The sequence below is a fragment of the Opisthocomus hoazin genome, chromosome 12 (assembly GCF_030867145.1).
Source record: "Opisthocomus hoazin isolate bOpiHoa1 chromosome 12, bOpiHoa1.hap1, whole genome shotgun sequence".
Classification (NCBI taxonomy): Eukaryota; Metazoa; Chordata; class Aves; order Opisthocomiformes; family Opisthocomidae; genus Opisthocomus; species Opisthocomus hoazin.
Genome location: NC_134425.1, coordinates 2,806,025 through 2,819,316, shown reverse-complemented (window position 1 = coordinate 2,819,316; position 13,292 = coordinate 2,806,025). Strand labels below are relative to the sequence as shown.

General features: G+C 67.6%; 1 protein-coding gene across 3 annotated transcripts; it reads right to left on the bottom strand.

The window, feature by feature from the left end:
* Positions 1 to 304: 304 nt before the first annotated feature.
* SPIRE2 (spire type actin nucleation factor 2) lies at positions 305 to 6,810 on the bottom strand. Of its 3 annotated transcripts, none has more exons than XM_075433334.1 (15): positions 6,566 to 6,810; positions 4,599 to 4,636; positions 3,948 to 4,307; positions 3,601 to 3,681; positions 3,354 to 3,518; positions 3,181 to 3,267; positions 2,893 to 3,016; positions 2,634 to 2,803; positions 2,355 to 2,505; positions 2,109 to 2,242; positions 1,395 to 1,529; positions 1,256 to 1,323; positions 1,139 to 1,166; positions 917 to 1,032; positions 305 to 835 (listed from the first exon to the last, which is right to left on the bottom strand). In XM_075433334.1, exons 1-15 carry the CDS (start codon positions 6,780 to 6,782, stop codon positions 625 to 627), a joined length of 2,085 nt encoding a protein of 694 aa, XP_075289449.1. In that variant the 5' UTR covers positions 6,783 to 6,810; the 3' UTR covers positions 305 to 624. The 3 variants fall into 3 exon arrangements, with proteins under 3 accessions (XP_075289449.1, XP_075289450.1, XP_075289451.1); XM_075433335.1 differs by lacking the exon at positions 6,566 to 6,810 and adding an exon at positions 6,398 to 6,534; XM_075433336.1 differs by lacking the exon at positions 4,599 to 4,636 and having other exon boundaries at positions 6,566 to 6,636.
* Between the last annotated feature and the right edge of the window lie 6,482 nt (positions 6,811 to 13,292).

Genomic DNA, 13,292 nt, shown 5'->3' with positions numbered 1-13,292 from the left:
CCAGGCTGCCCAGGGAGGCTGTGGAGTCTCCTTCTCTGGAGATATTCCAGCCCCACCTGGCCGCGGTGCTGTGCAGCCTGCTGTGGGTGACCCTGCTTGGGCAGGGGGTTGGGCTGGGTGACCCACAGAGGTCCCTTCCAACCCTGAACATTCTGTGATTCTGTGATCACGGGGGCCACGGTGGCACACAGGAGGCAGCAGGTCCCCCAAGCCCCTGTGCTGGCACCCACACCAGCACCGGCACCCCCCTAACCCCCCACCCCGGCTCCCACCCCCACTCAGGAACAGCCACACGGCCCACGGGCAGCCCAGCGCATTTATTAGCCGGGGTGGGGATGCACAGAGTGGCCGCGCCAGCCCACGGTGCTGGGCACCCCAGCGTGCCCGGCTCCTGTCCGGCGCAGCCAGGGCTTGGCACAAGAAGCGGGGCCGGGGTGGGGGGGACAAAGGCTGGCGGCGGCGGGCACCCTACGGCACAGTCCATGTCCCCCCGCCGTGCCGCCAGTCCTCGGTCCGTAAGGTATATAAATATATGTATGTATAGATCCTATGTATATATGTACATCCGGGTGGGCCGTTAGCGGGGTCTGCGCCGGGGCGGCCGGCACCCCCGCGCCGGACCCCTCACTTGTGCCAGGAGTCGCCGTAGAGGGAGCGGGCCTTGGCGGCGCGGCACGGCGTGGCGTTGAGGACGGCCACGCTGCGGCGGCTGGAGCAGACGACGTCGGTGACGAAGCGGGCGCAGTCGCTGCAGACGTCGCGCAGGACGGAGCCCTGGGCGTAGATGTGGGGGAACTCCTCTTCCACCCGGCGCCAGCACGTGCCCGGGAGCGAGCTGCAGCGCGGGGCACCCCGTCAGCCCCCGCCCGAGGAGGAGGAGGAGAGGGGGAGGAAGGCTTAGGGACGCTGGACTCACTGGAAGGTCTCCCTCCTCCGCAGCGGCAAGGCTTTGGCCAGCAGCGAGCCCGGGAGGCTCTCGAAGCCCAATGCGTAGACGGGGATGTGAGCCAGCTTCTTGGAAGGCATCTTCATCTGCCGGATATGGGGTGTCAGGGCAGGACGGGGACGGGGATGGGACAGGGATGGGGATGGGACAGGGACGGGGACGCCGTGGCACCAGCCGGAGCCGGTCCCTTACCTTCAGGCTGCAGGAGCTGCATACAGACCTGGGGACACAGAGAGAGGGGGGTGAGCAGGGCCATGGCGGGCACCCTCCCGCCACCCTCCCAGCCCCGCAGCGCGGCACGGCGCTCACCGCTTGCAGAAGAGGCACGCTGCGGGCCAGGAGAAGAGGGGGAACTTGGCCCTGCAGCAGCAGCAGACCTGTGGGCAGAGTGGGGTGAGAGCCGGGGGCCGGGCGGGCAGCGCTTGGCCCCTCCGGCACCGGCTCCCACCTTCCCCTTCCGCAGGCTGCTGTACAGCTCCTTGCTCTGCAGGAACTTCTCCATCTCGGCCTTGACCAGCACCTGGCGCACATTGATCATCTCCTCCACGGTGAGGGCCAGGCTCTCCACGGGGTGACTGAACTCCTGCGGGTCAGGGGGGGACATCAGCCCGCTCTGCCGCAGGGCTGCGGCACAGGGCACGGCCCGGAGCGTCTCTGGGCCGTGGGCAGAGCGTCCCAGTATGGGCACAGCGTCCTGGCACGGGCAAAACATCCCCAATGTGGGCAGAGTGTCCCTGGCACATGAAGAACCTCCTGGCAGAGCATCCCTGGCATGGGCAGAGCATCCCTGGTACAGGGAGAGCATCCCTGGCACGGGGAGAGCGTCCCTGGTACGGGGAGAGCATCCCTGGCATGGGCAGAGCATCCCTGGTACGGGGAGAGCATCCCTGGCATGGGCAGAGCATCGCTGGCATGGGCAGAGCATCCCTGGTACGGGCAGAGCGTCCCCAGCACCGCCGGAGCCTCCTGGCACGGGCACAGGGCACACGGCACGGCACACCTCAAGCCCCCTATCCCGTGTAGAGGGAGCGGAGAGGCCACGGGGACCCCCCCAGCCACCTTGTGCCCTCATGCTGGGCTGCCGTGTGCCCGTGGCCATGCTCACACGGTGTCCCCAGCTCCGGTGTCCCCAGCCCAGGCCGGCCCCACCGCTGGCACTCACCAGCCAGAGGTGCTTGGAGCTGGTGCCGGGGGCAGCGCCGGATCCATCCTCCGGCCTCTCCTCCACGGCGCCGAGGGCAGCCCGGTGCGGTGCCGAGCGGTCCGGCAGAGGGTGGCAGCTGGCGGGGACGGAGCCTGCAGGGAGGGACGGGGAGACCGTGGCATGTCCGTGAGCCCGGTGCCACCCCTGCCACCCTGGGGACAGGGGACCAGGGGCGGTGTGGGGCTGGGGACCTCCAGCGGGTACCTGAGCGGGGTCGGGGCTCGGGCTGCAGCGGCTCCGGCTCCTGGGGCACAGCCTGGCCCCCCCCCAGCTGGCTCTGCAGCTGCGCCAGGTCCTGCTCCGAGAAGGAGCGGTCCCTCTTCAGCGGCACCTCCGTGCCTGGAGAGTCCTCCTCCTGCAAGGCCATGGGGACCGCGTCACCCCGGGGACACCCACATCACCCCAGGGACCCCCATGTCACCCCAGGACCTCCCGTGTCCCCCCGCTCTCCACCCTCCCACCCTGCCGCGTCCCCTCTCTCACCTCGGAGATGTTCATCTCCTCCATCTCGGCCAGGGTGGGGGCCTTGAGCAGGACGCGGGGCCGTGGGTGCAGCGGCGCGGTGCTCGCCGGGGGCCGGGAGAGCTCGAGGCAGGAGCTGGAGGCCAGGCGGTCCGAGCAGGCGTGCGGGATGCAGGGCAGGGAGCTGTAGCCTGAGGACAGGGACGGGGCTCAGTCCCGGCGTGACGGGGACCTGCCACAGCGCCGGGAGCCCGGCGTGGCAGGGAGGGAGTGCCGGTACCTTTCTGGCCGCGGTACGGCATCTCCACGGGCCGAAGCTTCCTCTCCTGCCTGATCTCCTCGAGGATCTTCTCGTGGAGCGTCCTCTGCTTCTGGGGCAGGGGCCGCAGCCGCCGTTCCGACGCCTGTGGGATGCACGGATGGGACCTCAGGTGGTGGCCGCAGCTCAGGGCCAGCCACCCTCAGGGTGCCTGTCCTGGTGGGGATAGCACCCATGGGACCACGGGACCCCCCCAAGCCCAGCCCAGGCACCGCCATGCCACGGAGGTGTCCCAGTGCCGGCACCCACCTGCTTCAGGGGGGGCCGGGAGCGGATGAAGTCAAGGATGAGTTCGTGGGCGTCCTTCTTCACCCGGGGGGGGATATCTCCATCCACCTGGGAGAGAGCAGAGGGGCCGTGGGCGGTGTCAGTGCCAGGGCCGGTGGGCGGCACGGCGGCAGGGGCAGCCCGGCGGCGCTCACCATGACCTTGCGGAGTTTGTAGTTGCGGGCGCGGATGTCCTGCATGAGCATCTCGAAGGGGGTGAGCTGGTACTCGGTGGGCAGGGGGTTGAACTGCTTCTCCTGCACCTTCTTCAGCTTCACGCCGTGCCGCAGCTCCCGCATCAGCTGCACCCACAGCCGGGCCTGGGGTGGGGAGGGGGAGACACACAGTGTCAGCCCCTACCGGGCCCCGGCGCAGCCCCGGCTCCCGGCCACGCCGCCGTACCCAGTCGGTGTTGCGCAGGCTGCCCAGCTCCGCCGCCGGCCGCTCCTCCGCCTCCTCATCCTCCCTCAGCTTCTGCAGCATCTGCCACGACACCAGACGCCATCGCCCTGCCCCAGCGGCACCGGGGGTCCGGACGAGACCGCAGCACCGAGCTGCGTCCCCAAAGCAGCCCCGTCCCCGCTACGAGCCGTCCCTGCCAGCACCAGCACGCGGCTGGCCGGAGCCGGTGGTGCCCCGGGAGAAGGTCCATGGCCGGCGCCGGCAGCCCTGGTTGGGGCAGGCAGAGGGGAGCGCTGCGCTCGCCCCGACATTTTGGGCGGTTTCCCCGGCCGTGCACCCTCGCTCACCTCCTTGGCATCGCGGATCTTGGCGAGGAAGGCTTTCAGCTCCACGGTCTCGGCGAAGAGCGCCCGGCAGACGGCTTGGTAGTGCGCCGGGGCCTCGGCGGGGTCGGCCAGGCGGGCGGCGCAGCACCGCATGGCCTGCCCGAAGGTGCGCACGCTGCGCGGCGGCCCCTCACCCCCCTCCTCCTCCTCCTCCTGCCCCCCATAGCCCTCGTCGGCCGTGCCGCAGCCGCTGTCCTCCGAGTCGCTGTTGGTCATCAGGTCGATGAGCTGCTCCAGCCGCGGGCTCAGCTCCCGCTCTTCGTTCTCATCCAGCCCCCAGTCCAGCGCCCGGTAGATGGCGAAGCCCAACGACTGCACCATCTGCGGGGAGACGGCACCCGCTGGGCCCCGGCTGGACTCGGGCACCGGCTGTGCCGGGGGGAGCCCCCCTTGGCACGCACAGCCGGCACCAGCTGCCCCCCTCCGCACCCCCAGCAGCCGTCGGTGCGGGGTCTCGTCCCCCCGCTGCGTCTCAGGACCCCATCACGGCAGGGCGAAGGGTGCAAGGTGGCCATGCCCACCGAGGGACCCCTGTGCTGGGGGGTGATGGCAGAAGGGCCACGTCACCAGCAAGCCACAGCAGGGCCGGGTGGGCGTCCAGCCCCCACGTACCTGGGCTTCTGCGGAGGGCGTCAGCAGCGGGGGCAGCTCTGGGGGAAGAGGGCAGAGTCACCGCTGGCACCCGTGGCCCCACACCGGGCATCCCCCTCGGCGTCACCCCTGTCCCGCACCTCGGGGGTGCTGCGCCCACCCGGCCCCGGCTGTGGGGCACCCGGCGGGGAACCCTGCATGAGTCCCATCCCCAGCAGCTCCCACCCAGAGACAGGACCCCTGTCCCTGCCCGATCCCACCCGCAGCTGCTCCCGGGACGCAGCTCCATGGGACCAGAGCTGCGTGTTGGGTCTCAGCACGGGGCAGCGCAGCCTCCGCTGCCTTCCCTGCCCAGCTGGGCACAGCAGGCCCCGCCGGGCATCGCAGCAGGCGCCGGCCCTGGGCAACGAGCCCAAACAGGCACCAGCCACCGGGCCCCACAGCCTCCGGCCAGACCGGGGAGACACATTGGGGGTGGCAGCATCACCCCTTCACCCCTCACCCCCGGGGCTGGAGGGAGCGGAGAGCTCTGCGCCCGCAGGGACATGCTCCCGGCATCGCTCTCGGCTGCGGGCACCGGCAGCGTGGGCACCGGCAGCGTGGGCACCGGCAGGCAGGGATGCAGCCAGAACCAGCAGCTCACCCCCAGAACATGGCCCAGGCACTCGGTGTGGGCTGCGGTGATGGGTTTTGTCCAGCAAACGATGCTGCTTTCCACCGCAGAGCCAGCGCAGCTGGAGCATCGCCCACCCACTCACCCACCCACCCACCCAGGACACGCTCGTGGGCAGCTCAGACCCTCCCAGCAGCCGGACCGCCACGGGACGAGGAGCACAAGTGGCTTTTGCAGCGTCCCCGAGGGCAGTCGGTGCCCCAGGGCCCCCAGCTCTGCTTCCCCAGCCCGGATCCAGCCCCGCGCCCGGGGTCCTGCCAGCTCCGGGCTCCGGCAGCCAAGGCCGCAGGTGGATCCCCTGGAGCTGGCTCAGCAGGGACGCGGGAGCAGGAGGTGGCACGGTGACATCGTCTCGGGCAGCTTGGGGAATGGTGCGTGGCCATTCCCACGCGTGACGGACGGAGCCGGCGTGCCCACGCCGTGCCCAGCCACCGCCGCCCGCTCCGAGCAGCCCCCAGGGGCTGCTGCTCCCCGACTCCCCGGGCTCTGCCACCGGGAGAATCCCCCGTCCGGCCATCGGCACCGGGGACACGCAGCGTCCCCCCGGGAGGGCCCCGCAGCCCTCGACGGCGCCGAGCACCGGGCGCGTCCCCGCGGGGCGAGGCGGGGGGGGGGGTGAAGCCGTTTACCGGGTTCGGTCATCAAGGGGTTGCTGCTCGCCGCACCGAGCCACCCGGCATCGCTGCTGGCAGCCGGCCGAGCTTAATTACAGCCCTTAATTACCACGGCCCTGCCCGCCCGCCCGCGGAGAGGGCACGGCCGGGAGTGCGAAGGTCAGGGACGGGGCTGCCCGAACACCGCCGCTCCCGGGGCCGGGCCCGGCTCGGTGTCCCGCAGCCCCGCGGTGGGGCCCGCTCCTGTGAGCCCCGCACCCACGGGCATTCCCCGCACACCCCGGGTCCGGCCTCACCGGATCACCCGGCTGGGCCCCGCCGGTGCCGGTGCTACACCAGCCCCGGACACCCGAGTCGCCGGTACCCGAGGTGCCGCCGCTGCCGGTGCCGGCCCTCTCGCCCATCCTCCCAGCCTCTCCGGTGCCGCAGCCGCTGTCCCCAGTGCCGCACCAGTTCCCCGCTGCCGGTGCCGGCGAAGCCAGCGCCTCCCTCCCCCTCCTCCCCCGCCATTGCCGGTCTCGGTTCTTCCCCACCGGTGCCGGTCCCTCCCGCCGGGGCCGCTGGGGGTGCCCCCCGCCGCAGATACCCCCGGTCCGGGGGGCTCCGGTAAATCCCAGCTCCGGCAAATCCCGGTCATTCCCGGTGCCGGCGGGCAGGAGGGGCCGCCGGGGGCTCCACCCCGCGTCTCGGCGGCCGCTTACCGGGCGGAGGGGCGGGGAGGAGGACGCTGCCGTCGCCGCGGAGGCGGATGTCGGCGGTGCGGAGCGGAGCGGCGGGGGCGGCGGGGGCGGCGGCGGCGGCGCGGCAGCCCTGGAAGCAGAGGGCCCAGGCCTGCTCCTCGTTCAGCGGCTGCTCGTAGCACTTCAGCACCTCCTCCAGGGACAGCTCCCGCGGGGCCCCGCCGCCCGCCCGCGCCATCGCCCCATCCCCGCGCGCCGCCGCCGCCGCCGTACCGGGGGGGGGGGCGGAGCCCCGGGAGGGGGGGGCGTGGCCCCGGGAGGGGCGGGGAGCGCGGCGGAGCGGCTGGCGGAGAGGCGGGCCCCGCCCACCCGCGGCTCGGCCCCGCCCACGCCGCCGCCCGGCGGGCACCGGGAGGGGAGGAGAGGGGCGCGGCGGGGCCGAGGGGCTCGGGGCGGTGCGGCCCGGCCCGGCTGGCGGGTGGAGGAGCGGCGTGCGGGGTGGAGCGGCGGGGCGCGGGGGGCGGGCACAGGGCTGGGTGCGGGGCACAGGAAGGGCGCAGGGCACGGGGTGCGTGAGCTGATGCAGGGTGCAGGGCACAGGGGGCACAGCTGGGTGCAGGTCACAGGATGCAGGAGTGCGTACAGGGTGCGGGACACAGCACACGGCTGGGTGCGGGGCACAGGAGAGCGTACAGGGCGCAGGGCACGGGGTGCATGAGTTGATGCAGGGTGCAGGGTGCAGGCACACGGGTGGGTGCAGGTCATGGGATGCAGGAATCACAGAATGTTCGGGGTTGGAAGGGCCCTCTGTGGGTCACCCAGTCCAACCCCCTGCCGAAGCAGGGTCACCCAGAGCAGGCTGCACAGCACCACGTCCAGGAGAGGCTTGAATATCTCCAGAGAAGGAGGAGTACGAACAAGGTGCAGGACACAGCACACGGCTGGGTGCAGGGCACAGGAGTGCGTACAGGGTGCAGGACACAGTGTATGAGTTGACACAAAACACAGGGCACAGCTGGGTGCAGGTCACGGGATGCAGGAGTGCGTACAGGGTGCAGGACACAGGGCACATGGCTGGGTGCGGGGCACAGGAGAGCGTGAGTTGATGCAGGGTGCAGGGCACACAGGTGGGTGCAGGGCACAGGGGACATGGCTGGGTGCAGGTCACGGGGTGCAGGAGCACGTACAGGGTGCAGAATGCAGGGTGCATGGGTTGCTGCAGGACGCAGGGCACACGACTGGGTGCAGGTACGGGGCGCAGGAGCGTGTCCAGGGTGCAGGGCGCAAGGCGCACGGGTGGGTGCAGGGCGCAGGGCACTGCTGGGGGACACCGGCCCCTTCAAGGGGCGCAGTTATGGCTCCAGCTCCCTGAGAGCTCCGGGGTGACCACAGCCCACGGCCTGGCTACCAGGCAGCCTTCCCACGGAACCCACGTGCCATGCGTGGGGCAGGCAGGTGTAGGGACACGACGGCCTTGGGGCCAGGGGGACATCAGGGGAACACAGCCACCAGCTCCCGGCCGCCGGCGAGGGCAGAGGCCCTTTCTCAGCAGCGCCCACGGGAATGCCTGCGATGAGGTGTCCGCGCCCCGGCTCCGTGCTGCAGAGGCCACAGGGGTGGTGGGAAGGGAGGGCAGCCCTGGGGGACTCAGCTTGGCTGGTCTGGGGAGCTGGCGGAGGGAAGGGGCCAGGTCAGGACGATCACAATCTCCAGGAGGAAAGGCCAGGAAGGAGAAAAGCTCTGGATGCTGCAGCATGGTTTGGGCAGGGCCACGAGCAGATGAAGCCAACTGAAGGCGCTGGAGTCCCGAGGGAGATGACATCCCATGGGAACACGGTGTGGGGGGACGACGTCCCGCAGCCACCAGGAAAGGCTGGCATGGCACGGTGCCAGTAGCCAACTCACGCCCAGGCATCAGCAGGTCGCTCCGGACCCATGGGGCGGGCAGGATGGTACCTCCAGGAGCACAGCCCTGGCAGAGCAGAAAGGACAGCCGGCGCGCCCTGAAAGGTCAACTAGAGCAAATTAAAGCTCTTGTCATAATGAGCTTCCCATTTCCTTGATGGAAGGAGCATAAAACCCCGTCTCAGCTCCATTAACCCATGAGCATAAACTGGGGCCAATCCCAGAGCCATGCTGGCAGGGCTGGGGGAGGGACGGAGCCGGCACACAGGCGCTCATCTGTCCCAAAGAGCTGCCCCGGAGCTGGAGACCTCTGGCAAAGAGCCTGGGACGGTGCCTGCAGCGCCATGGAAGAGCAATGCCCTCCGGTGCCCGTCCCGGAGAACCTGAGCAGCATCAGCTCCATGTCTGGGGGAAGGAAATGGGAGAGCAGAGTTGGACGGCTGGGAAACGCAGCCCTGCGCGATGCCCCGGGGTCTGGGGAAGGGGAGGGTGGCTGCAGACAATCCAAGTGTCCGTGCATCTCCTGGATTACTCAAACGCACCCTCGCCGGGGCCGGAGCGCGTTGCAGGGGAGCACGGTGCCGGCCTCAGCCCCGGCCGGATCCGCACGTCGCAGGAGAGCCGCACGGCTCCGGCCCCCCGCAGCAACTCTGGCCTGCGACGCTGAGATCTGGGTCTGCCTTTCTGCACCAGCGAGTGAGATTTGAATGCGACGTTTGCCCTGTAATCAGCCGGTTTTGGAGCCTGCTTGGGAAGCGACTTTGGAGCGAGGAAAGCCGCACGTGCTGCCCGCCACGGTGGGTCTGTGCCGGGCCAGCTTCCCCGCGCCGCACACGCCTGCCAGCGCCTCCGGACACAGCCAAGACGGCACCGTCGGGGATAGGAGCAGGGAGGACGCGCGGTGTTTGGAGGCGGCCGTAACCCAACCTGCAGGATTAATGGGAATGCATTTGAATTATAAAGCACAAAGCCCTTTGCTTTGGGTAAAACTGTAATTAATATGAAATCAAGATGTAATTAAAAGCTACCGTCTTGGAAGAAATCAAACAAAAGCCAAGCGTGTATGTGCGTAGGGGAAATATAATTAAAAATGAAAGAAATAGGGGGAAAAAAAAAGAACAGGCTGGGAAATGGTTGCGGACCACTGCGGGAGGGTCAGATCTCCCAGCTCCCTGCCACCCTCGGCATTGAAGCAGGACGTGCCCCAGCGAGACGGCCGCGGAGCCGGGATGGAGGGCAGAGCCCTTCCCCAGCGGCCTGCAGCAGCGTTTGTCTGCGGGTAATACGTTCACATGGGTTTCATCTGTCATATGCAAAAAATGTCCTAAAAAAGCCACAGAAACCTGAGATGAGCGCACAGAGCACCCGTGGGGTTGGACGCACCCGTCCCACTTCCCTTAGACGCGACAATAAACTGGGGGCCGTGGAAGGAGAGAGCGTTTTACAAGGCTTTTGCTGCATGCCGGCCTCAGAGGTGGCCGGAGTTCGAGGAGCTCCCCCCCGTCGCTGCTTGGAGTGCGGCCCCCGGCTCCGCACAGCGATGCCGAGCCCCTGGCTGCGCCTCCCCGTGCCCCCTCAGAGGGTTTCTCATTGCTTTGGCCATTGCAGTGATGGCTTCCCCTTGGTTTTTCTTCTTTGGTCAAGAAGAACCGAGTCCCTGACCGTGCCTGGTGGAACTGGCCACTTGCTGCTCCCAGACTTTCTGGTTCCCTGAAATGCCCCGGCCGGCCCCAAGTCAATCGGGTCCGCGCCTGCAGACCCTCACTTCGGTCTCCCCGAGGGGGACGCCGAGCGGTCCGGGGCAGGAGCGGGTCTGCAGCATCGCCGTCGCAAGGAAGGCACCAGGCTCCCTGGGCGCAGCGGCTGTAAGGGCTCCCCAGTCTCCTCCCCAGTGAATAAACTCTGGGGCAGGCCAGAACCCGCAGCTCCAGGTCAGCCGGATGTCGGGGCCAGCCATGCCGGGCGATCCCTTTGGAGGAGCTCGAGGGCTCCGATCTGCGCTGCCCGATGAAAGCAGGGGGGTTGCGAGCGCTGGTGGCCAGCCCTGCCCTCAGCCACATCCGAGCAGGACCCAGGACACAGACGAGCCCGTTCCTGCCAGGCAAGCGTGGCTCAGGGCCGTGAGGCTTGAACAGATCGGGCCAGATTCTGCAAAGCCACCCCGCCTTGCAGAGTCAGTTTTATTACAAAGGTCTCTGGGCTTTCGCACTCGGCTTGTCCAGGTGCAAACAGCCACGCCAAGCCTTTTGCTGAGCAAAGGCAGCTGGCCCGCCGGCTCTCCTGCCCTCCTCCAGAGCTGCCAGTCCCACGTTACCGCCACCGGGCCGCACGCTGCTCTCGGCGCAGCTGAGAACCTGGTGAGGTTCAACAAGGGCAAGGGCAGGGTCCTGCCCCTGGGGAGGAACAACCCCAGGCACCAGTACAGGCTGGGGGGGACCTGCTGGAGAGCAGCTCTGCGGAGAGGGACTGGGAGTGCTGGGGGACGACAGGGTGACCATGAACCAGCAGCGTGCCCTGGGTGCCAAGAAGGCCAATGGGATCCTGGGGTGCATTAGGAGGAATGTGGGCAGCAGGACGAGGGAGGTTCTCCTTCCCCTCTGCTCTGCCCTGGGGAGGCCCCATCTGCAGTGCTGTGTCCAGTGCTGGGCTCCCCAGTTCAAGAAAGATGAGGAGCTACTGGAGAGAGTCCAGTGCAGGGCTACGAGGATGAGGAGGGGACTGGAACATCTCTCCTACAAGGAGAGGCTGAGGGAGCTGGGCTTGTTCAGCCTGGAGAAGAGAAGGCTGAGAGGGGACCTTAGAAATGCCTCTAAATATCTGCAGGGTGGGGGTCAGGAGGACGGGGCCAAACTCTTTCCAGTGGTGCCCAGTGACAGGACAAGGGGCAATGGGCACAAACTGGAGCAGAGGAAGCTCCAGCTGAACCCGAGGAAGAACTTCTTCCCTCTGAGGGTGACGGAGCCCTGGCCCAGGCTGCCCAGGGAGGCTGTGGAGTCTCCTTCTCTGGAGATATTCCAGCCCCGCCTGGACGCGGTGCTGTGCAGCCTGCTCTGGGTGACCCTGCTTGGGCAGGGGGTTGGGCTGGGTGACCCACAGAGGTCCCTTCCAACCCCGACCATGCTGGGATTCTGTGATTCTGTGATTCTGTACCGGGTCCTGCTGGCCAGCACAGCCAGGCTCTACCAGACCTGCCCCGCTGCGGGAGGAGAGCAAGGCACTGCCGACGCTCGGGGGCTGTAGAGGCAGAGACTGAATCACAGAGCGTTTGTTAAAGCCCCGTTTCCCTTCTAGAGTCTTCTTCATTAATATTTTAATTAAAACCAATTCTCCGAGCAGACCGCATTAACTCAGCAGACCTCAGACATAATGCATTGAAGGATTAAATATAGCGAGCACGGCTCTTCGCAGGCCAGCAAAGCAGCGAGGCCGCAGAGACCTGACGGCAGGATCAAGAACAGGGACATTTACTGGTCCATTGCCACCCGTGGGCAACGAGACCGGACAGACGCGGGGCTCAGCAGCACATGGGACACAGGGACCAGCCTGCCTGCAGGGAGCCAGGGATGCTTGGGGAGGACGGGACAGGGGACACGCTGGTGGCACCGAGCCCCCAGCCACGTTCTTGGGACATGTCTCAGTGGCTGGAGCTCAGCTCAGTCCCCGGGCTGCGTGGTTCTGATCTCAGAGCTCGCAGACGAGGCGATTTCCCCTCAACTCCAGCCAAAATTACCCTCCCTGCCCCATTCCACGCTCTCTCTATCTCTTTGTACCTTGCTAAATAATTCCTCTTCTTCTTCCCTGCTTATCTCCAAGGTGTTCGGAGGCAGGTCCTCCTTCCCTTCCCTTCCCTTCCCTTCCCTTCCCTTCCCTTCCCTTCCCTTCCCTTCCCTTCCCTTCCCTTCCCTTCCCTTCCCTTCCCTTCCCTTCCCTTCCCTTCCCTTCCTGCAAATATTTCATTCTATTGCAATGAGTCTTTCCGGCTTCTTAATCACGTTAATTACTGGCTCTAACCCCAGTCTAGCTCCCCTCAGTTCCTCCAGTACCCGACCCCCAGTCTGACTCGGCGCTCCCACTCCCCTTGGAGCCTGCGCCAACAGGACTACACGGAGGTGCCACGTCCCACAGACCGGCTCCCACCCGTGTCCCCGCTCCCTCAGCTGTCACCCTGTCCTCCATTCCCCTGCGTAGGCCTCCCCCACCTCTGCAAAATGAGCCCCCCGGCAGATGTCCCCCCTGGCAGGGTTGCTGTGGGAGAGGTTTTGATTTGCTGTGCCGGCTCGGGGCTCCGCCAGCTTCCCAGCCAGCTCAGAGCTCGCCGAGCCACCTGGGGCACGGAGAGGACAAACACTTCCTCCCTTCACTGTGCCCCTCCAAAACCCGGGGCTGCCACGCTGCCAAACTTGACAATGGCACCGGGAGCTTAAAGCGATTCAGAAATGTGATTCTGGAAAGGGTTTCACTTGCTGTCTGCAAGACGAGATTCGGTGCTGTGGCTGCTTTCAGCAGTCCCCCCGGCACGGCAGCAGGCTGCCTGCTGGAGCCCATCGCACCGCCAGAGCCAGAGCCGGAGCCGGATCTCCACCGGTGCTGCTGGGGAGGGTTTTCTCCGGCTCTCAGCAGCGAGTGCTGCTGACTCACCTGCTCTGGGGCCAGCGCTGCAATAAAAACATCCCACAGCCAATTCCAGCACGGCGTTCTCAACGTCTGCAAACAGAAGCCGGCCTCCCGACGGTGAACACCCCGCAGATGTTCCCTTGGCTGTACGCTGCCACCCTTCTGACAATAAATCACGCCCCGAGCCCTCTGCGGGGCACGCTAACGGCAGCTTACCAGCTGCTGTTCA

What these genes read in the sequence shown, in the direction of transcription:
- SPIRE2 (XM_075433334.1), bottom strand. Translation starts at nt 6,782, where the DNA reads ATGGCGCGGGCGGGCGGCGGGGCCCCGCGGGAGCTGTCCCTGGAGGAG. An exon ending in GCCTGCGCAACACCGACTGG is followed by an intron (nt 3,519 to 3,600) that starts GTACGGCGGCGT and finishes TCCCCACCCCAG; the next exon opens with GCCCGGCTGTGGGTGCAGCT. An exon ending in CGAGCCCCGACCCCGCTCAG is followed by an intron (nt 2,243 to 2,354) that starts GTACCCGCTGGA and finishes CCCTCCCTGCAG; the next exon opens with GCTCCGTCCCCGCCAGCTGC.